At 40.1% G+C, this 24,437-nt stretch overlaps 1 protein-coding gene across 1 annotated transcript; it reads left to right on the top strand.

The window, feature by feature from the left end:
- Positions 1-1,450: 1,450 nt before the first annotated feature.
- Positions 1,451-24,437, top strand: LOC137473824 (ADP-ribosylation factor-like protein 8B). Its single transcript, XM_068189839.1, has 7 exons — positions 1,451-1,787; positions 6,350-6,430; positions 14,948-15,021; positions 15,419-15,512; positions 17,936-18,003; positions 21,261-21,331; positions 24,034-24,437. Exons 1-7 carry the CDS (start codon positions 1,599-1,601, stop codon positions 24,081-24,083), a joined length of 627 nt encoding a protein of 208 aa, XP_068045940.1. The 5' UTR covers positions 1,451-1,598; the 3' UTR covers positions 24,084-24,437.

Here is a 24,437-nt window from a genome sequence, read left to right as displayed (position 1 = left end):
TGCTACACTCTCCCTCCATGCAGGATCTGACCTGGTTTCTTTTACTCTGACACCAATTTTCAAGCAACTTCAAGAGCTTTGAAACTGACGAAGACACTATCACTGTCACAGTTTTAAGAGTGGCATTCAAAATTCTGACTCCACCCAAAATACCAGTGCTAGGGAACAGCATTAAGAGAAATGGGCTACCTGTAGCCAGGACAAAACCTGATGCTACTGGGGAAGAAAAAAAAAATTCCCCAACATTACCATTGGATGGCAGGGCCAGTTCCAGTACCCAATTTCATTTTGGAAATGTGCAATTAAGTTTACAAGAGTAATAACTCAGTACTTTAAAAATTACACTACAAGTCATTTTGACAGTATCTAAAATCAGGGCATGAAAAACCATGAAGTTTTTCACCTCTACAGCAGCTAGCCCACAACCAACTGCTCTTGGGAGCTTCATGATTTTGTGGTCCAACTGACATAACCAGTGAAGTTTTGTCACAAACTGCATCCTCTAGATTGCTGAATTATGTCTCTAAAAAAACCAAGAAAACCAAATTTCAAAATGCTTTGATGATTGTGCCATGTTTCAACAGAAAAGGTATCCACAGTAAATGTGTATGTGCCTTTATACCTGTATGAATGTCCTTCATCAAGCAATACCACCAGCACTGTAACCTTTCCAGAGCATCACATTTCAGTTGCAAGCTCTGAGACGGGCAGATGGATCCAGAAGGGTTAGCCCCGTGTGTATGGGTAAAACAATCATTTCCCTAATGCTCTGTGGCAAGACTATGCAGAATGTTGCTTATTCAGTGCAGGCAGAAGATTCTTGGTGAAATGGCATATCTCATCATTGATCACAAGACAAAAGCACCATCACAAGCATCTCTTGAGACAAGGAGTCATTCTACGGATGATTTTCCAAAAATCATCACGGGAGAAACATAATAAAACCATGGTAAGTTCTGGATCTGGAAGCCCGTCACTACACAATGAAGAATTCAAGCAGAGTTTCCTGGGAACAGTGGAGGTCCTAGCCTAGGGGTGTGAGAACTGCCACGCTGTCAAGCAGCCCTAGCCCACCAACCCTCGTAAGGCAGTGCTGCCAGGACGGCCCCGGCCCCCCTTTGCTGGGTGTGGGATGCTGTAAAGCCCGCCCATGGCAGCTGGACTGCGCCGGGCCGTCCCATCCTTCCACACCCCAGGGACCAGCTGTACCCGCACAGGATCCCCGCGGTGTTCGGAGCCGCCCTGCCGCTGACTGCCCTGCGCCTGCATCCCCTCGCTGGGCGCTCAGGGCCGCCCGCCCCCGGCCAGTGCCGGCCCCCCGCAGGGCGCCGCCGCCGCTCCCGTCCCGTCCCGGCCCGGCCCGGCCCGGCCCTGCCCTGCCCTGCCCTACCCTACCCGGCCCGGCCCGGCCCGGCCCCCTCCGGCCCCCTCCCCTCCCCTGTCTGCAGCGGGTGGAGGCGGGAGAAGGGCGGCGGCGCCGTCACGTGAGGCGCTGCCTGGCGCTCGGCTCCCCGCGCAGCCCCGCCGCCGCAAGCCCGGCCCGAGCCCCGCCGCCGCCTCTCCTCGCCTCGGCTCGGCTCGGCTCCTCCGGCTCTCCCATGCCCAGCAGCGAAGCGGTGCCGCTGGGGCTGGGCGCCTGCCGCAGGTCGGGGGCGCTGGGGGGGATGCTGTCGCTGGTGGCGAGGCTGCTGGAGTGGCTGCGCTCGCTGTTCTGGAAGGAGGAGATGGAGCTCACGCTGGTGGGGCTGCAGTACTCGGGCAAGACCACGCTGCTCACCGTGCTGGCGGTACGCGGCCCCCGGCCCGGGGCAGGGCGGTGCGGTGCGGAGCCCACCGGCGGGGCAGGGCCGCGGGGGTGCGGCGGGCGCGGCCGGCCGGCGGAGCTGGAGGGGCCGCCCGCCCGCCCGGGGCCGCCGCCCCGCGGCCTTTCCCCCGGCAACAAGTGCGGGCTTTGCTGCTGCCGTGATGCCACCGCCTGCCGTGCGGTCCCGCGGCGATGCGGTGGGATGCGGAGGGAGGGAGGAAGGGGGGGCCAGGTGGGAGAGAGCATGAGGCAGCTTTTGCATCGTTTGCAGCCTCGAGAATTTCACAGCAGGAGGCTGAGGTGTGTATGAATGTGTTTTCAGAGGGAGGAGGAAGATGTCTTCTGGGTCTGGCTGCAAAGTGTGCCCATCTTGGAGCAGATTCGTGGGCATGGGCTCTTGCCGTGGTTCAGGTTGGCTTTCCATGTTAGTGTATCCCAGAATAATACACTGTGCATCCCTCAAGGCCGCGAATTGTCTGTTAATGAATTCTCTCCTGCCAGCAGTTGCAGCAATACTAATGCCTCCCACAAATCCTCCATAGCTCTTCCCGAGCATTCAAGTCTGATTTCAGCATTCCGTTCCCCCTCTGGTGATGGCCTTGCAGCCTCTCTAATGCTGACACCTACCATGACATTTTCTGTTTTGTCACTGTGCTGAAATACATTTCTCGTCTTTGTTTGTTGTGCCCTCCAAACTGCATTTGGGTCCATCCCAAAGATTTGCTTTCCATCAGAGGATGTAAATAAACATATATATATGTTATATTTACTTACTACTAATCATGGAGCTTAGTGAAGCTTTTCTGCAAGGTGATACCTCTTGAGAGCTGTATTGCAGCTTCAGCTTCTAGAAGAATAAAATTTCTAGATATTCTTCAGTCCTTAATGTGAAAAGCTGAAAAACCATACTGGGAGATGTATGGGTTAAAGTCAGAGGGATTGAGGCAATGAAGACTTGAGTATATGATATTTGTTACTTGCTTTTGTATATGATTATGGATGAAGGGAAAAATAAGAGATTATGCATTAGAGTGAATGAAGAAGTGGAGAGAGAGCAGGAGAAAAAGGTGCCCAAAAAGTGTCTTTTGGGTGACATCAGCAATCAATGGAATATACTTGTAGCTGGTATTTTAGTTGGTTTGTCAGGCACTCAGGTAATCTTGCTGAGATAGGCCTTGGTGCTTCTTACACCCATTGGAAGTGTTCATTTCCCAAGGGAGGGCTTTGCATTGCAATGGGGAAAAGGCATGACAATTTTCATTGCTTCTTGGATTGTTTTCATGAACAGAGCAAAGAAGAACACAGTGGCTCAGAGACCAGAGTAGTGTGAGGTGCCAGACTTTGTGTGTGTAACTCTTTGTCCACTCCCTTGTACTGTACCACCAATGGAATGGTGTTTTAAGTGTTTGTCTCTGGGATGTTATCTTCAACACCAGAGCACTTCTGTTACTGCAGGTCTGATTTTCCCTGTAAATGCTATTTCTTAAGAGTATTCTAAAAGGCATTCATGTTTTGTGACTTAGGGAGGGTCACACATTGCAGGTTTTGTAGATTTTGGATCTTCCAGTCTGGAGATGACATGCCATGGTAATCCCTGAAAAAAAGTGGTTGGAGAATTTTGAAAAAAAATTAGGATAAGGCTAACTAATATTGTACATAATAACTATATATTTAATAGCTGTAAACTAATATTCATATTAGAATATTAATAATAGTTTTCTCTTGAATACCGTTGATATGTGAAGGGCAAACAGATTGGGAACTCTCTGTATGTTTGTGAATACGTGGCTAGAGTGTGATGGTGAAAATAGCAGTTGCAAAATAGTGGCTACTTAAAATGTAAGCTGCAGTGGATCGAGAAAAGCATTGGAAATTACAATTTTTTTTCACTTTGCAGGAACACTCAGAGATCGTATCGTGCTAAGACTGAATATACACCCTTTGAGACAATCTCTGCTCTTCAGAGTTTGAGCCATATTTAGTCCTTTGTTACCAATGGAAACCTTGGATAAAGTCACTGCCTTGTACTTTGGATGTACATTAATAATAGAGTAGAATCTGGTCCATGGTTGTTGATATGGTACGGGGTAATGACAGTGCTCGTTATCAGTTCAATATTCAGAAACTTTTACAGAACATTACAAACTTCCTAGCAACAGTTATTTTTCATTTGTGTTGGGAGGTAATCTGTTTTTTATTGACATATGACAATAAAATTTTTTGCACTTCTTAAATATTCACAAGAATAGGCAATTTGTAAAAAGTAAAAAGTGTGTACGACAGGACAGTCGTACACACTTTTTACTTTATAGTGATCAGGTCATTACAGCACAGTAAACAGCTCTTGGACTAACACGAGCAAACAATTGAACCTATTCCTTTCTTTTCTTCACTGTGTGGGAAAATAAAAAACTGTAGACATAATACTTTCTTAGTATCTGATTCCATTCAACCAGAATGGGGAATTTTTAGAGGAAAAGACTGAAGACCAATGAAGAGGATGCTAATTCTTTACATTCTATCCCCTATACTAGAGGATTTATGGTGGTTTGGTTTTTTAATTTATTTTTGTCTTCCAGTTTAGCGTATTATATGTGATATATAATTTGCTGACAGAAGTAGAATTCTGACTTTCTACAGCCTCCTGAGTCAACTGTCTGGTTTTCCCAGCATTCCTGTCCCTGAGAAATGATGCTACATTTTCAGTGTTTATGTATTCATATGTGTTTATACATCAGTCCTCTACAAATATAGGTACTACATATTTTAAAAAGTTCACATAATTATAGAATCATTAAGATTGGAAAAGAACCCAAACATCATTAAGTCCAACATTTGACTGAACACCACCCTGTCAACTAAGCCATAGCACAAAGTGCCACATCCAGTCCATTCTTGAACACCTCCAGGGATGGTGGCTCCACCATTTTCCTGGGCAGACCAGTACTCGATACACAGGAGGATTTACTGGTTGGCTTTCTCTTACTGCATCCAGTTAAAAACTTCTGTCAGTGCTGGGTATGTGTGTCTGTATAAAACTGTGGTGGCTTTTGTTTTCACTTTGTTTTTCGTTTTGCTGTTGGCAAGTTACTGAAGCAGGGAAGAAAAGGAAAAAAAAGAGACAAAAGATGGTGACAATATATAGTGCAGAATTTAGCAAGAAGAGTCACATAAGTAAGGTTGAAAAAAGAATTGATGGAAGTTGTTTCTTTCCTTAGGGATCTAATTCCAAGTCCTTGTGAGACAATCATGTAACTGTCAAAAAATACACAGCTTTTAAAGCCCCAGATTAAAAATGGTTTACCTTTAATTGTAAATGCAAACTGGAGGCAGAGTATATTCTCACTCCACCACAAACAGAAAAAAGAAAAGTTTCAGAAATTGTACAGAGCCCAGGAGTAGCCCTGGAGGGGTAGACTGCAATATACATTTCTGTTCCAGTGCACCCTCAAGCTCTGATCCTCCATTTCTCAGATGAGAGGGAACTGATGGAATATGACTGCATCCTGCCTTGTCCATATATACCCAAATTTTCTTCCAGAAAGAAAAATCAACAACCCAGGGCACAAGGGGTAATATGTAAATATGGGCAGATAGATGCAGAAGGGCGGTGGCAGGCCCAGAAGGTGCTGCTTTCCTTTCTGGATGATTGGAAAACCAGGATTGCTGTATCCGTTGCAGAGAGCACCTGGGCCTCTGTGTGGACATAAGTAACGAACTGCCTATCTTATTGTATTGTGTCCAGGAGACACAACAGCTTGTTAGTGGTGCATTTTCAAAAGGAAGGATGAGTGATGAGTTACCTACTCAGATCTCAGTTCTGTCTTTATCCTCCAAAGGTGGCTTCTGTAGTGTGTCTGTAAGATTCCCATTGGTTTGATGAGAAGTCTCTGTTGTGGAAATATTTCCCTGAACTGGGGGAGGAGGCAGCATTTTTGTGCTGGGGGTTTATGTTTGGGGTTTATGGTACACTGAGTTAGTACCTTGTACTTTTCTGTCTTAATGACATTCTCTTAGCTCTGAAGCCGGATTCCTCTGCTGTCACCTGTGCAGAAGGAACAAGTCTGAATGCAGTATTTTCTGTATGGGTAGTCTTTCACTGCTTTTATATTTGGAGTTAAACTACTGGTAACAGTAGTGAGAAACTACAGGAAAAATCATAGTGTAGCCAGTTTTATAATATTTTTATCATACTGGGGTTAGGACTAGGTCACCTTTTGAAGGTTTCTTTCAACTCAAATAATCCTACAATTCTGTATTTTGGCTGTGCTACCAAAGGGTGATATAAAGAATTATCTGAAGTCTCGTGGTTTCTGGGGTGATCTTTGTTGCTGAAGAGAATAAAAGATCATTTAAAGGGACTGAAATGAACAGTCTTCCGTGATGTGACAATGCAGTAATTGAAGTGCTGGCCAATGCTCTTGCGGAAAATTAATGTGATATTTTACAGTATTGTAAAATAAATTTTTTTAGATTGCAAATGAAAACCTTCCTTGTATGTATCAACTGTTTTATAATCAATATAATTTTGGTTTTATATTCTAGTCGGGGCAGTTCACAGAAGATATGATTCCTACAGTAGGCTTCAATATGAGAAAAATAACAAAAGGAAATGTTACCATAAAGGTAGGTGTGCATGTTTGCATTAATACAAAGTGAATAAATAATAGAGTAATTTCAACTGGAAATATGGAAGACAGGAAATTTCTTTTAAGATTATAGGGTCTTTTATCTGTTTTTCTCCTTCTCTATTTAGCTCCAGACTAACTTTTTTTAAAGCAACAGTAATATATTTCTCTGTTACATTAAACTGTTTGATTTCATTGTATTTCATGCCAGGCACAAGCTTTGTTGCACTTTTTTGATTTGGGAAGGTCATAAAATGTGGCCATACTGAAGTAGCTGAGTTGACTCATGGGGATGTGTCTATCTTGTCTCTTCTCGTTCCCCCCTCCTTACAACTGTGAGTGAAATCTGGAGCGACTTAACTCCTGACTTAGGTATCTCAGTGGAGAATGTGGTTTAGCTCACACGTTAGCTATGCTGAAATAGAACATCCAGCTTAAATCAGTTATCAGAGAACCATCACTTACAGCTATAGAGACACATAGGCATCAAAATAGAGATAAATCACTCTGGTAGCATTAGGGCACTGTCTGTTGTTTGATTATGAAGGGAGCCTGTTTGATTAATCTCAATGAAATTCACAACTTCTGTATAAAATTAGATCAAGAGAATCTATATTTTTGTCTTTACCGTGAGTTTTCCCTCGTTTTCCATAATATATGAGTTCTTTTCTCCCTCAGTTCTATAGTTACTCTTCCTCTGGTTTCATACGACTCCTAAACCACTGATCACATTCCAGAAGTGCCACAGTCAATAAAAAAGTTACTGCATTCAACCATAGCTGATAAATAATCCACAGGAATAGGAATTTCCGTTTTTTTTTGTATTTTGCGCAGAAGCAATGAGGCCATGATTGATAGAAAACATAGGTGTGGTTGTAGGGGTGTACTGATGCTGCTGCAGAATTGTCAGATGTAGAGGAAAACAGAAAAGTTGTTGATGGTTCATTAAACTAGAGAAAAACCTTTTACTAGTAAGCAGTAGTCAAGATGAAGTATTTTTTGGACAGTTTAAAAAGGAACTGGGTAATAGTTTATACCAGGGTTGTCTGTTGCAAGGTTAAGTTGTGCAGAGTAGGTGTGGGTATGTTTCTGTGGAATTGTGCCTTGTTTTATTCTTGGATCTCAAAAGTAGTTTTATTTATAGTTGCTATAATAGAATTTTTAAGAATAAGGAGATAATGCTAACATAATTTATATGTTTATTAGTTTCAAAAACCATATTTAATTTGGAAGCCAGCCTGCATAGGAAGAAACCTTGACTCATTCTCACAGTCTTTCTGCTACAACAGCATTCAGTGCAAGGAAGGGGAGTAGGGGAATGTGACTCTTAGGCATAGATGCTTATTTCCTTAAGAGTCGGTCAGGATAAACTACTTGTATGTCACTATTCCTGTATCTAGGTTAAAATCTTACAGGTTATTGCTAGATACGGTTTCCAGAATTTTTTTACTTTGAGGAAAATGATATAATCTTTTGATAAGTTGATGACTCAAGAATGATGAGGTGCCTCTTGCTAGAATCCTTTTATGAACTATTTGCAGTCCAGTAACAAGAACTCACAGTAAAATTTTCTTTGGCCTTTTTATCCCAACAAAACAGGTAACCATTATCATAGAAATACTATTCTATTCAATTGTCAGCTATTAAAATTAATGGATAAAGTGTTATTGTACTAAACCTGCTAAGTTCTTTAAACATGACAGGAATGATGTTTATGCTTAGCAAAGACCTGACATTGTGTCTGACCTTTTTCGAAGGTTTCAGGGGACATTACAAAACAGAATCAATTAAACTTACTATAAAGTTGAGGTTGAGAAGTCATCTGGGTCAAAAAGTCATCAAGGGAAAAATTTGCATTCTAGAAGTAATAAGATTGATCACTTTTGGAAAAGTAAGTTGCAAACCCAGCAATTAGGTGATACTAATCCTTTATCTGTTTTTTGCTCTATTTTGGGGTAGGCCACCAAGTGGGAAGTACTATGTTAGTGCAGTGTCACTGCCTGGATCCTTTACTTTAGTTCCATCTGCAGATTCCATACAATTCCAGAAGGCAGAAAGAACTGAAACCCATGGTCTTCTTTCCTTTCTTCTGATTTTGGCAGTCATTTCCAAAGGCTGGTAGATTTATTCTCATTTTTAGTGTCTAATCTTAATGTGTAAATGTATGGTCATTGGCATGCGCGTGTATATGCGTATTTCTCTGAACCACACTAAAAGAAAAACACTGATTATTTACTCAAGCTGAAACATTTAGTAGGAAGATGCCAGTTTCAGATGTTCTTGAAGCTAAACCTGTTTAGAAATGTAAGGCTGTCAGCTTTTACCATGAATTGTCAAATTTTGATTTATCAATATGTTTAATAACCTGTCACCTGTTATTTCCAAGAAGAGAAGGCAATAAAGGAAGGATTTTACCACACAGTGTTTGAAATCTAAGCAGGGAGCTTTACATTTTGAGGTTGTGGTTGAGGTATTGAAGTGCAGGATGATTTCTAGCATCAAAGTATTTTATGTACTACAATGTAGGGATCTGCTAGAATGATTCTATTGAAGTTCATTACAAAACTGATGTTCATTACAAAACTGATCTTTTTTTTTCCCCTGACAAGACTATCTGACTGAATTGCTTTGAGATTTTAATTCCAAACAAGTTTTGCTGTTTGGTGAGTGATTCGATTTTGATGGTTTTTCCATTTTTTGGATCTGCTTCGTATTAGCTGTCCTTTTGATTAGGTCAGATTTACTGTTCCAACAAGCTAGACTTCAGTTAATAAAATTTACTTTAACAAGCCAAGTTTCAGGAACCTCAGAAGACTTGAATTGTGAACTGCTATTTAAAGTGACTGGGAACTTCCAGCTAAGCAATCTTTGGTTCTTGCGGCGATGGTCTTAGAACAGTTCCATTTAAAAGGAAATAGAGCACCACAGACGTGTACACACAAATAATGCCACAGATTCATCTCCCTTGCTCTTGCATTTGTTTTAATTAAAATAGCATGGCTAGGCAGATTCTGCATTTCCCAGCCATAGTGGTCCACGGGGAGTGGAGAGCAGGTGCTCAGGGGACTGGAGCTGGCAGAGTGGCCTGTGGTCACCCCAGCTGTCACCACTAGATGCCGGTGTCCCTCCACCACACCCTGCACAGCCTGGCTGCAGGAGAGCAAAGCTGAGCTTCTTGCTGCTTGCACTTTGCTCTGATGTGGTAGGGAGGCAGGAGAAGGATACCGGCTCTGTGCATTCCTCTGCCAGCTTCCTTTGTTGCAGCACTCCTACTCTGGACAGTAGTGTTTTCAGGTCTCTATGCATCCTTATAGAAGCAGAATCCTCCTTCTTTGTAATGCTTCCTCCTACTATTCAGGTTACCTTACTTGTCATGTTGTCATTTCAAATGTCATGCAGTAATACAAGCCTATTTGTGTACTCTGAGTGTAGCTCCAGCAGTGTTTCAGCACATACTGGCTATTCTGTATGACTTGGATCACTCTGGAGAAGCTGTGCTGTGTCTGGCCTGATTTCAAGTCAAAGTGGTTATTTCTGTAAAAAAAAGAATTTTTGCTTGATGTCCCAGTGTTTAATGATAGTTGTCTGTAAGGAAGAGCTGTATTGGTGGTTCAGAAGGGCTGTGATCCACAGCAGGAAGGTCGGTTACTAGTCCTAAATCTCAGAGATTAGTGTGTTTAGTGTGTTCATTAGTGACCTGGGTGGTGGGACAGGGCGCATCTTCAACAAGTTTGCTGGTAGTACAAAACTGGGAAGAGTGGCTGGTGCAGCAGAGGGTTCTGCTGCCATTCAGAAGGACCTTGACAGGCTAGAGAAATGGATTGGTAGTTCCCTTAGGAAGTTAAGGAAGTACAAGGACTTTGGTTTTGTGTCCTGTTTAAAATCCACCTGTTGATCCTTCTAGCATTGTATTTTGTGTCTCTGATAAAATGGCAAATAGCCCCTGGTCACTTAGAAATGCTCCCTCTCATTAAAATGCCTCTGTGCTTGTTGACAAGAGTTGAAGATACTTTGTGAACATTTTCTGTTGCAATTCTATTTCCAGTTCTTCAGTGAAAGTATTATGATTAAATTGTGAACATTGAAATGCGCATACAGCTTTTTTCTTTTATCTGATGTGATTAAAATGCCTAAATGCTATGTTTAAAAGTTGGACTTTATCACCAGTGAAGAGGGAGAGCAGAGTTCTTTAAAGGGCCAAGACTGATTTCAAAGAACATACTGTTCTGAGAAATACTGCCTGCAGAAAATCATGTGTAACCACATTGCACACTTTTTTTGACTCTAAGAGCAACTATGAAGGCATTTCCAATATCCAATATATAGGATAATAAGTAGTAACTATTCTAAAGTAGTAAGATATTCTAACTTCCATATTAAGTTACATGGCTGGTGGGTTAGGCTGTGTAGATTTGGATATACAGGGCAATTTATTTAAAAGTTTAAGGTTATTAGGTTTTTTATTCTTCTGTTTATTAGGTAAAAAAAGATGGTTATTTTTGGTTGAAGATTTAAGTCTAGAATAGGTAATTGTTTAGGATTTGTGCCTCTTGAGCTTAGCCAGCTGGTAAGTAACCCAGCCTGAACCAGTTGTCTGAACTTGCTGGGGAGCAGTGGGTGCTTTGCAAGAATGCTTCACCAGGTAGGCAAGGTGGTTGAAACAAACAGAACAATTTCCTGCTATTGGTGCCATCTGAGCACTTCAGTAGACAAAGAGAAATTTTGGTCACCTGGATCAAATTCATAAATTTTAGATGTTTGAAGTTGTCCCATGCTTTCCAGTTGCTCCCTATTACACACTGAGTTGGCTATGAGTGCAATGACTGCTATGTATGTGCAAACTCATTGGTCACATCTTAGGCTTCTGTGTACACTGTGGTGGTGGATGTTACTGGTGCTGCCTTATTCTGTCCAAATACTCCTCTCTGCTTAACAAATTCCTCAACTCTTTGTTGAGTTCAAATATTTGTAGTGTTGGATTCATCTTGCAGGTTAAGATATCTGCACGTAAACAGCTATGTCTGCAGTGAGACTTAAGCTCTTGTAATAATAGTTAGAGGAGCTGTAGTCAGTACTGTCAAGCCTAGAGCATAATTCTGTCATCCTAAACAAGATGTTATATCTGATCAGCTGAAAGGCTGTCTAGACTTTGCTGACTACTGTGAGATTGTAGGTTCTGAGCCCACACACTGACATCAAGATAGAAATTTGTCATTGTAATCTCTGTCCACAAGAAATCTCCTACCCAGCATGTCTGAAAAAAGCTGTGTAACGTGACATCTAGAAAATGCTTTTCCATCTAGAAAATGCTTTTCCTGCACTTTCTCATGAGCCATCAAGCCTTCCCACAATATGAACTAATTTGAAGAAACACAGCTAGAGTGTTAATGAACCTTCCTGTAACTGAAAACTTTAAAATTCTTTGAACCTGTTAATGTGCATTTTTGCTCAAATTTCATGATAGAGCTCTGTGCAAAAGAAAAGGACCTGCTCCTTAAACACAGTCAATAGCTATGGTCTTAAGACGAAACCTTAGGTCCTCCTGAAAAAATTGGAAAAAGATAAATCCAAAGTTTCCACTTTTAGAAGAATTTGATATATCTCAGGTAAGTACATGTTAAACGGTGGTGATCTAGTTTACAGATTAAAACATTGCACTGATTAATGACAGTGTAGACCTGCAAGCAAAATAAGAATTACTACACTGTAGAAGTAGATAGGAATGAATAGAACAGATTAAAATGCAGTACCAACAAGATGTGTGCCTTTGAGATTGAGCCTGAACATCAAATCCTTGAGATTTTAATCTCCTGTGAGACAGTGGTACTGGGTATCAAAGAAACTTTCTCTCAGTTTGGTCATTCTGTAATCTTTTCCTGATTCTTAAAATCACGATTTTATCAATTGGGATAAAATTACCTTTTAAATATTGAGAAACTTTTATTCCTTAAAGGCCAGTAAAAGCTATGGGAGAAATTAGAAGACCAGTCTCTTTTTAAAAACAACCAGACAAAGTAAACTTCTTTTTATAGCTAGCTGTATGTTCAGCTGTTAATGTTTAGTCTCCTGCCTATCCCCATTCATACCCAGAACATACTTTTTATCTGTGTATTAAATACTGGGATGCAAAAATAGTTTATATACAAACCATGCAAGGCTCATACAAGAAAACTTCTTTAACACTAAGACCTCTTGCCTTTCCTTCATGGGTACCTCTTGTTTCTCACAGTTCTGTCTGTTCAGTTGTGTTCTGTGAAAATGGTTTGTTGCAGCAATTTGTGTTTTGAATTAAGTAGCTAACTCTTCCATTGGCTATTCAATATAATAAAGAGTATTAGAAAGTTACTATTAAAACCATTTTGATTTTAGACGGAAAGAGGTGAGGACTTTCTTGCATTTCATGCGTTTATTTTTTTCATATTTCAGATAGTTATTACTATATTGATATAAACTTGGTTCTAAAGCACTGTTAAAAACACCTAGTCTGTATTATGTCCTTCATGTTGTACTTTAATGAATAGCTGTAAGCCTGATTAGGGAAACTGACTGGAAATGACTTATCTTTCCATTGTTTCAAGGTGACTTTATCTCCTAATGAGAGTAATCTTGTTCTGCAGTGCAATTTAATACCGCAAGATACAGTATATCATCAAGCAAGGACAAACCCAGTATTTTTTATTTTGTATTATTTATTTTGTGATTAGTCCAGGCTACATTATCTTTTAGATTTTCATGGCTATCAGCATTCCAAAAATCTAATCTGACTACTAGCCTGCCCTATCATCTTTCCCTTTTTTATTTCCTCTGGTCTACCAAGAAAATAATTTAGTTTCTTTTTCAAGACACACAGATGTGCACCAGATGGCTTTGGATAGTTTCAAGGTCTTGATGAGTTATTGGAGTAATTAGTGTTGGTGTAAGTTTTGTCACCTAACCATAATGCTGATTACTACTTAAGTTCAAGCTTTTAAAGTATAAAGGTTTATTTTACTAGGACCTTTGATACAGTGCTTCAAATGTCAGTATAGATATTAACTGATACCCACTTCATGGTCAGAAGCTCTTTCATGTGTAAAATTTTTGATCTTATTCAGGGGAACAAAAGGTACTCTACATTTAGGTGATTCAATAGTTTTCTTTTGGAAGGAGTGTTAAGATATCAATCAGGGAATGATTTTAATGGTGAATTGGGAAATATTCTTTCTAAAATATGAATATAAGGTATTGAAAATTATATAAAAATTGATATGTAAAACTGATTTACAGGCTGTGAAATTAAAAAAATAGTGGCTATTAATTGAAAAAGGCCTTATCCCATGGGTCTGTGAAGTCTTGCTCTTTTGTGCAAAGCTTTGTTGCCACAGAAGGCTTAATTTGGATTTATAGTGTAAATGTGAGGACAAGTCTTAAAAAAATTTATTTCTGTATATATTACTTCCAAATTTATGCCTCCTAGATCTGGTGTACAGTATATATTGTTTTGATCGCTAAATCTGCTTAAAATAAGAAAAAATTGGCAGAAGACAATTCCATTTCTTTTATTTTTCAGTGTTCATCACTGTCTTAATCCGTGTGTCACTTGTTACACAACTGTCTTTGGATATAGCTGTAACAGATACATTATCATGCAGCCCTGACCTGCATGATGTATAGATGTTACCTGGTACTTTGATCGGAGAAACAGTTTGGAAACAAGATACTGTCATCCACCAAAAACACCAATTTTTTTGGAAGTAAAGCAGACTACATAAATCCTGTACAGAAAAATAATGTGTTGATATTTTAACAAATTTAGGAATTCCATAGGGTTGCTGGGTAGTAATAGCATGTGTAAGTATTTATAGGATTTGAGCTTTTGTAACATGATAAGCAGAATTTGAGCTTTCTTTCTTCAAGAAACATTGCTTGATCACTTCAGGCCTACCTATACTACTGTTTCCTTTCTGGTTCTGATTAATTTATCCATGTGTCTTTTAAAGCACATTTGTTGAACCAATGGGAGAACTGTGGAGGTATTGGAGCTCCTTGGAGTGGGGAGTATCATCCCTTATGTGGATTCAGTCTGCTCTCTGACCAACTCTTTGTTTATTTACTATCTGTCTTTAGCTGGTTGAAAATCTGATGCCTTCTTAACTCAGGTATCCCTAGCCACATAAAATATTAACCTGCATAACTGTTTCATACAATGATGATACTCTTTTTTGTTTTGAGACTGTGCATTTGCAATAATTCACTTCAGTATCTGAGTAAGACTTTTCTTTCAGTGAGTGGGAAAGGCTAACATTCTCCAAAAGAGCATTTGGAGCTTTTAGTGTCACAGGCCTGACATACTCTGTGAATGTGCATGTCCCTGTCCATTAGCTAGAAGGGGCCAAGAAGACCTTTGAATAAAATTTTGGAATTGGCAATACAACCTGCGTGCTGCATGTAAGAGTTAATTTATTCTGTTGTGTTAGGGCTATGTAGTTAAAAAGTATTTTAACATTAAGAGGTTGTAGTGTTCTTACCTTTTCAGGTGTGGGATATTGGAGGACAACCAAGGTTTCGAAGCATGTGGGAGCGTTATTGCAGAGGAGTCAATGCAGTTGTGTAAGTTTTATTTTGTATGTCCATAGAAAATGTACTTTGTAATATATATTACTATAAAATTAGGTATTACATTATATTATACATAAAGAAAATAGATTTTTTTCTTCTGTCCACCTCCATCACATACAAAGACCCAATACAATAAAAGTAGTGTGTTTTGCACATGCAGCAACCCAGACATGTAAGTAATTGCATATTCCAGGCCATTTTTTCCCCACAGGCTGTATTTAACAGCCTAAATCTCTTATCTTCCTATATCAATAAATGCAGGGCTTATACAGTTTTGGATTTTTCTAATGCTCTTGTCAATATCAACATGTTTGTCGCATTTCAGATGTTTTAATGCAAATTTCTGCAGCTAATGGTCACTACCATAAATGATTATTCTTTGTTGCAGTTACATGGTGGATGCAGCAGACTTAGAAAAAGTAGAAGCTTCAAAGAATGAGCTTCACAGTTTGATAGATAAGCCACAATTGCATGGAATTCCAGTAAGTATTTTCATTATTATTCTTACCTGAGTGTTGATAGTATGGCCTAAATCCTCCTGAGTTGGTTTCTCTGGTCTCTTAAAAATACTAGATTATATATGATGCAGCCTTGATACATTGAGCACTCTTAGAAAAATTACTGTGATTTTTTTTCATAGTAGTCAGCAACTTAGGAGCCCTGCTTTGTGTTTGTACATTTTCTTGTCTAAAGGTCAGAATAGATTTTGAAAAACTGTGTTTTCACATGTGGCATTATCAGACAGTAATAACTTCCAGTCAGTCCCTTGTTGGCTGGGTTTCAGCCAGTGACCCAGGTATGTTTCTGGCAGTTATCTTATGGCATGTGAGATCAGTATTTCTGCAGGTTGGCAGACAGTAACATCAAGTAGTGTCCTCTGCCTCCAGAGATTGTGTAGAAACTTTTTTTATTTGTCCTGACATTTTCATGACTTAGTATTTCAAACTAAATTGTGTGGAAAAAATGCAAATATGCATCTGTTCTCCAGTTGGAAGTGTCAAAGAATAGTGTATTCAGCTGAAATTATAATGAGGAATACGAAGGTGGAGACTAATGTTGTTTATCTAAATGTAATCTGCCAATTTAGGAATTCATCAGGTTGTCATTGGTCTTTCTGTTGACGCCACCAAACAAGAGTTTATATCTCGATTATAAGAAAGAAAACAGTCCTAAATACAAATGAGGAAGAAGTTACTCACAACTTGATGGCTCTTCCTTGGCCCCTTTTTTGTAAGCAGTAATTTAGACACTTGGCCTCTACGGGCAATTAAAGTTACCTGAGGGTGAGTGGACAGTGTAAGGATTTAAAGAACACAACTGAAGTGTGTCAAAACACTGTTAAAGCCACAGAAGGAACTTCCCATAAGATAAGCCACCACATCAAGAGCTTGAGGTAAGCACAGATGCTACAGTAGGCAGGAAATAATTCCAGGCCTAATGGAGCTGAAGGTTTAGTCAGCATCTGGACATGCTAGCCACCCGGACATTGCCACTATGGCAAACTGTGGGAAGGGAAGTGTTTGTACACATGTCATCAGTTATGGGAATGGCATCTACACCCCATGGATACCTGGCACTTGGTCTGTATAAATATGGTACCTCTAGTATGCAGTCATCTTCCTCTTTCTCTCCCTCCTTTCCTCCCACTATTCTCAAAGGAGAATTTTTCAAGTGATTCACCATCTTTTTTATAAGGTTTGCTATTTTTGTTGTGATTTTATATGTTAATTATCTATTGAACAAATCCTACAGAAGTCGACAGTTATGCTGTTCATGGGAAGTGACATTGCCTGTCCTTTGACCTCTCTTCACATGTGTTTTTGCTTCTCACTTTTCCTTACTGAAATGATTGGTCTCTCATATCTTCAGTAGTATTTAATTAAGTTCCTTGCCTCTTATATGTTATATCAGATTCCAAATGCCCAGGCTAACCCACACAGTAATTTCCAAGGTGCAGTGACGTATTTTTTACTTACTTTTATTTCATATGTAGTAATTAGTATTGAACTTTCTTCAATTTATTGTGCTCAGGTTTTGGCACTATAGATTTTAGAGCAACTTTATTAATCTGGACTCTAAATTACTGCAAGTAATGAGCTTAATATGTTCCAGATTAATGGGATATAATGGGACAGTCTTGACTTAGAATTGTAGCACATCTGGAAAACAATAATGCAATCATAACTAGAAAAATATTCCATTGCTTACTTTATCTTAGAATGTGCTCAACCCATTGACCTTCATTTATACCTGAAGCCTTAAAGAGGAAGTCTGAAGTTGCAGCATCTATTCAATAAATTTTCTGCATTTCTTGGACTTAATTCTTAATGGCTGCCTTTCAGATTTCTACCATGGATGCTCAAATTGGAGAGAGAGGTGGCTGGTGCATAGATAATACTTGGTTCAGAGGCTGAGCTGTTCAGTGCATCAGTGTTAAGAAGCAAGGGAATAAAAAAATGTTGAGAGAATTTTGTCTGGGTCTTTAGGACCAGCCTCTGCTGCTCGGGTCCTACTTTTGATTAACATCAGTGGTCCTCTGAATTGAATATCCTTCGGTGGCTTGAGTGCACCTGATGCGTGCTCTCTTCCACATTTCTTTGCATTTAATCTGGCACCATCCTGTAATGCCATCCAGAATGGAGAGATTCGCTTCCAGAGGAGACTTCTAATACTAACATACCCAGCAATAATTTGATCCAGTTTTCAGAGGGTATACATCCAGCATCTGGTCCTGACTAGGAACAGGATTTCTGTGATGTTCCCACAGTCATTAGTCATTTTGAATATGTCCTCTGTTACTTTCTAAATAGCTGCAAGATCCAGAATAATGCCAACAAAAAGTTACAGACAAAAATAAACTTTTGTTGCTCCTGGATTTAATAGGCATATGAATTATTTCTTTCAGGTGTTAGTTCTTGGAAATAAACGAGACCTCCCAGGTGCACTGGATGAGAAGCAGTTAATTGAGAAATTGTAAGTAGCTGGCTTTTGTAAAAAGCTGAGACACTGTGAAGTTTGATATGTAAGTCAAAATTATTGGTAGTCTGTGGCAATAACTGGCTATAAAAGATGCTATTTTGCATTCTCAGATATTCTACTTCAAGCTCTGCCTGATGTAGTGATAACTGACTGCAGTACATTTGAATCTCTCTTGTTGGTTGGTTGTGTGAAGTTATTTCAGATAATCCTGTTTTCCCATCAATGAGGATAGAACTGCTATGGATAGCAAAAGGGTCATTTTGACTTCTTGCAGTACAATGCAGTGTCAGTTTAATGTTTGAATGGCATTAGAACAAACCATATCGATCTAGTGTTGGTAAATTTAAGCAAGTCAGGTATTTTTGCCATATATCCAAAGCATAACTTGGGGATTACTGAAACTAACAAATTGATGCATAGTAAATGTAATTATTAAAAAATATACATTTTTTAAAAAATTACCAGTATAGCACTAATTTTGTAAAATAGGATTCACAAGTCACATAATTTTAATCAGTAGAAAGTGAAGTTTTGCTATAGTAAGGGTGGTTCAAAGATGGGGCTACTAAAGTGGGGCTCACAGAATGGCTGAGGTAAGGAACCTTGAGGTCATGTACCTGCTCAAGCAGAGACTTTTGCCCCTTGGAGCTGATTGCTCTGGACTATGTCCAGTCAGCTTTTGAACATCTCTGAGGATGGAGACTTTGCAACCTCTCTGGGCAGCCTTTGCTAGTGCTTGGTCACTCTCAGAGGTAAAAAGTTTTTCTGTGTATTCAGAGAGAGCTTCCTGTGTTTCAATTCATGGCCATTGCCTCTTGTCCCATCATTGGGCTCCATCTTCTTTACAGGCTCCCTTCAGATTTTTGTACACATTAATAAGAAGTTCCCTAAGCTTTTTCTTCTCTAGGCTAAACAGTCCTGCTCTTCAGCCTTTCTTAGTATGTGAGTTGCTCATTATTTTACTTGTCCTTTATTGAGCACTATTCCATAGATTCATATCCCTCTTGTACTGATGGTCCATAGCTGGTAATGTACAGCCTTACTGGTGCCGAGTAAATCACCTCCTTCAGCCTGCTGGCAGCACTCCTAGTGCACCCCAGAATACCATTAGCAATTCTATCACACTGCTTGATCGTGTTCAACCTGGTGACCCGCCAAAACTCCCAGGTCCTTTCCTGCAAAGCTGCTTTTCCAGACGGTTGGCATCTGACATGTCCTGGTGCCTGGGGTTGTTTCTCCCCAGGTGCAGGACTTTGCACTTTCCTTTGTTGAACTGCATGAGATTCCCTGCCAGCTCTTTTCTCCAGCTTGTGGTGGTCCCCTCTGGGTGGCAGCATGACCCTCTGGTGTATCAGCCACGCCTCTAAGTTTTCTGTCATCAGCAAATTTGTGCTTTGGCCGATCATTTGCAACACATGAAGATGTAGAACAGGATTGGACCAGTATTGGTTCTGGTGTACACTGGTGGTCACTGGGTTCAGCTTGCCTTTGTGCCACTGATCACCCAGTGTTCAGCCAGTCTTCAGTCCACCTCGCCATCTGTGCATCCAACACATACTTCCTCAGCTTGTCTGTGGGGATATAATGGAAGGCACTGTCAATGCCTTAATCAAGGTGCACAATATCTGTTGCTCTCCCATCATCTACCAAACTGTAGATTTCATTGTAGAAGGTTATTGAGTTGGTCAAACATTATTTCCCTTGTGTGAATCCATGCTAACTGCTCCTGGTCACTTTCTTGTCTGTCACATGCCTGACATAGATTAGTTGCTGATAGGATTAGTTGCATCATCACCTTCACAGGAATCAAGGTTGGGCTGACTGTCATGTACTTTTCAGGGTCCTCCTTTTTCTGAAGAGTGACTTTTGCCTTCCACTACTCTTAGGCACCTCTCCCAGCTGACATGGTTGCTCAAAGTGGCCTCACAATGACATCAGCCAGTTCCTTTATCACTTGTAGGTGCATCCCACCAGGGCTGATGGACTTCTTCATGTCAAGTTTGCTTATTTATTCCCTGATCAGATCCTCTTCTACCAAGGGCACAACTTCTTTGCTCTTACTTGTGATCTCTCTGGGGCCTGGTGTTTCTGAAGGCTAATCTTGCTAGCAAAGGCAGCATTTTAATGTCCTGTGTGACCAGGTTCCCTGTCTCACTGAGCAATGGGTGCACATTTTCTCCTGTCTTCCATTTGTCACTTTCTAGTTTTCTTTGACATCCCTCATGAGATCCAACTTCACCTGGGCTTTGGCTGACCTACTGGTGTCCCTGCATTCTTGGACAATGTTTGTTTATTCCTCCCAGGTTACCTCTCTCTGCTTCGACCTTCTGTATGCTTCCTTTTAATTACTGGGTTTTGCCAAGGGCGTATTGTTCATCCACTTAACGTCTTTTGGCTTTTTTTTCCAGGCTAGTTAGGATAGGTTATTCTTAAATTTGGAGATGAACTTTGAATATTAACTGACTTTCTTTAGCCCTTCTTTGCTACAGGGCCTAAATACATGGGACTTTTCCAAGCAGATCCCTGAAGAGGCCAGGTCTGCTCTCCTGAAGTCCAGGGAGCTCCGTATTTAGTTCTTTTCTTTACTACTCTTGTATGGTCTTCAGACTTCTCAGTGCCTTCACTTCCCACCTGCTTCATGAAAATGTTTTGTGCATGTCTGTGTCACTTGTGTGAGGATAAATAAATTAAAAAATAACAAAGTGTTCAGAAGCTCTGAAGGAGGTTGGAGAATTCCCAGAAAGAAGTTGATTAAGAATCAGTTTCTTCCTAAATGTAGAGCATCCTTTCAGTAGGAGTCAGATGTGATATATTAAGTATGATATAGTAAACATCCTGAAGATAAATGGTGTGATCATTTGAGCACTGATATTTTATTATGATTTACTGGAGAAAAAAACCTCAGAATTTTAAGTGAAAAGAGTAAAAGGTGAATGATAAGACATGGGTAATACTTGGTTGCGACCACAAAATGTTATTTTTAGCTTAAGGATTTCTGTGATTTTATTTCTCACTATTACACTGACCTAATGAGAAATTCAAATTTTTGTGAAATTACTTTATAACCTTTTAATCCATATAGTTTAAGAAGTGTGTAATTTTCTGTGTGCAGTGGCATATTTTAAGAATTTAACATCTGGGAATAGAATTGAATCCACTGAGTAAAAAGCAGAAAACATATAATTTTATGGAAATTTCTGTTCCAAGTGTTTATGGGGTTATAACAGTACTTATTGTTTTTGTTTCTGTAGAAACCTTTCAGCTATTCAAGACAGAGAAATCTGTTGCTATTCTATTTCCTGTAAAGAGAAGGATAACATAGGTAAGCTTCTTCTAGTGTCATCAGTGTGTGATTTGTACTTTGGATCACATCAGATTTGAACATCTACCTCCACTATATTACAGAAGATCTCAATAGATCTCAATTTACATTGAAAGATAGTTTGCAAATATTGTATGCACTGTATTTGTTTCAACACAGAGTTATGTGTAATTAAAAAAGAAACTTGTAGAAATATTTAGTTTCATGAGAAGTTAATTTGACAGGGACCATGGAAAAGTGCATTTAAAGCCTGGAGTAATTGAATCCTTTACAAGAAACCTGTGTTACTTTTGAAAAAACAGTAGCTGCATATGAAGGCCTTTCAGTTACTAGGTGTTCCTAAAAATATGTTAGTGATTTACTCCATACATGGTTTTATTTGGTAAGCAGGTTTTATGAGCATGTGGCTGTTCCTTGAACTGAGGGATGGGTGCTTTTTCCAAGTAGAAATGCAGTGAGTGTATCCTGTAGTCAGTGAAGGTCTATCCCCGTGAACTTGTCTTCCATCTGCCTTTGCTTTTTGCCTTTTCCTCTCTCTCCTGTCGTCCACTTTCCTGTCCCTTTCCTCTGTCATTTTCTCCCATTCACTTCCCCCCACAGGGCAGGAGGAAGGGATGAAGCTAGCAGCAGCAGCAGTTGTCTGGGGACATGCTGCTTCTGTAGCACCCTTCTCTGCATGCTGCTGAAACAAGTGGTGCTGGATGGGATGGGATCTAGCCTGGCTAGATATTTATAGCTGCTACGTGAGGAAGCCAGACTTGATAGAAGAGCTGGGCAGCTCTGTAGGGCTCAGATGAGTGAGAAACTGTGAGAGTGGGAATGGGAAGAAAACTTTCAGCAGCAGGGGAAATTTCCATCCTACACAGAGAGAACCAGGTAGTGGAGATGGTGAGGAGACTGTACCGTGGCACCTGGACTTTAGTGAGCTGGGGGAGAGTTCAGCTGTGTGCAGAGATGTGTTAGGCAGTGAGGGCTTCTCCTGGAAGTGGTGTACATGACTTGGGTATGTTAGTTCGAAGGAGACCAGACCCATGTTTGCTGCAGCTTGGGGTGCAGCTGTTACCTCTGAGTAAGGGAGTTGCACAGAAGGTGCTGCTAGACTGGGGAAGATTAGACTGGGGAAGATTGGGAGATAAGGGCTGTAGAAGAGAACACAGGATAATCTCAGTAGTTGAAGGGCACTGAATGTGATTGAGGTTTTTGAAATGCTGTGCTTGATCCTCATCTAATTGGTAAGACTGCCAATTAAAAGTGGCATTGTGACTGGAAACTAGTAAAAACAGCTTAATTTCTGTAAGAATCATGGAGAAAATAGATTTTGATCCCAGTCCATTTATCTGGATGCCCTGGAGGAGAAAAGCATGCAACAAAAAGCATGCTTAAATTTGCATGACAGAATGATCAATCATGCAGAACAGTACAGATCACTTACTTGTGGAAGTTCTGGGAGTAGTGATGAAAAAGACTCAAATCCTAACTGAGGCTTGGTCGGGTATCTTCCAGTGTAATATTGTACCTAGAAAGACTAGCCAGGTTCTTGAATATTTGCCAAAAACAAAATAAAAAATGGGAGCACACTGTGTATACCATTTCGGATGGTGGGCATTGTTGGAGCACCATGTGCCATATTTTGAGGAAGACCTTGAGAAAAGAGGTTGGGTGGGAAGCTAGGGAGACTAAAGGGCTGGAAAGTACCATTTATAAAGAAAGACTCTTATGCTAGCTTGTTAAAGAGAGGAAACTACTAGTCTTTTAAAAGAGAGCACTGGCAGCTGTCTTCTTCCTCTGTGCTTTTTACTGATGTCAGTGCAGTTGAATGAGATGATACTGGTTTTTCAGTGTGATCTGCAGCCTAGCTAACTGGTCTCATCAGGAGGTGTAGGTGTAAGGCTGCCAGTTACTGTGTCCTGAGAGACTGTGGAAGATAATGATAGCTTTGATATAAGTGCAGTGGGTTGCTTTTTTCTGCAGTCTCAAAGCCTAAGCTGGTCTGCAAGGATATTCATGGAGGGCTGTCTTGAACTTAAGACAAATATGGCAACAAATTTCAATTTGAGGGCTAGAGCTGCTGCTGCCCCCTGACATCCTTCCTGCCTTCCTGACAGATGTTACTGCCTTGAGGCAAAAAAAATCTAATCTGCTCACGAATCAGTTTGTGAACTGCTGCAGTTTTTGGCTCAATGCACTGGATTGCATCAGGAGGGGTGCCAATTTCAGCTATCAAATTTTAGTCCAATGTTGCATGTCTTTCAGAGACCTTGGACTCCTGCAACCTACCTAAATAGCTTCTTAAGGTGTTGTCAGATTTTTGCCCTTCTTCTCATTCCTTCTGTTTGTGTATTTGCCTTTGTTCTCACTCAGCATTTCATTCTAGTCTGGATTTTACAGTTTGTTTTACGGTCATCTTAAATCTTTGATTTTTCAACAGTTCCTTATCTATGGCTTAGAGAACTTGATGTCAGTCATTATACTTCAAAAATACAAAATGCACATGATTTATAAACATACAAACATAGCTAGGAAAGTGCCCCCTGGAGGTTGACGTTAATGAACTTTAAATATGTGTGAATGAGAGCCTGTGGTTTCTGGGTTTTGTTTGGTTGGGGTTTATGTATTTGTATTAACTTGCTGGTGTTCTGTTGTGCTTCTACAGTCTGCAAACGGGCTGTTGAGTTTTCATTTTGTTTTATCTATCCTGGCAGATATAACATTGCAATGGCTTATTCAGCACTCCAAATCAAGAAACTGTTGAAGAAACTTTTGCTGAAGATAACTCTTCCCCAATCACTTTGACTCCTATCAGCTATACACACTGAAAAGATAAGGAATGCAGCTGTCTACTACCAGGACTCACTGTGGTCATATTTGTTAACAGAAGTAAATCTGACTTGTAACTTGTCTGTCTGTTTTGATTCTTTTTTTTTTTTTTTTTTTTTTTAAATAATGATATTTATCCGCCTAGGTGAAATTCCTGAACGCCTTAATAAAAGAGTGGAAGAAATCAATAATTTTTTGAGCTGAAATGTTTTGAGTTTATGCATGCAAATTGTCAAATACATAGTTTTTTTCTAATTTGAAACTGAATAAATTGTGCAGTGGAAAAAAA

Source organism: Anomalospiza imberbis, chromosome 5 (genome assembly GCF_031753505.1).
Source record: "Anomalospiza imberbis isolate Cuckoo-Finch-1a 21T00152 chromosome 5, ASM3175350v1, whole genome shotgun sequence".
NCBI classification, from domain to species: Eukaryota; Metazoa; Chordata; class Aves; order Passeriformes; family Viduidae; genus Anomalospiza; species Anomalospiza imberbis.
The sequence above is the reverse complement of the archived record's forward strand: the minus strand, read 5'-3'. Positions and strand labels throughout refer to the sequence as shown.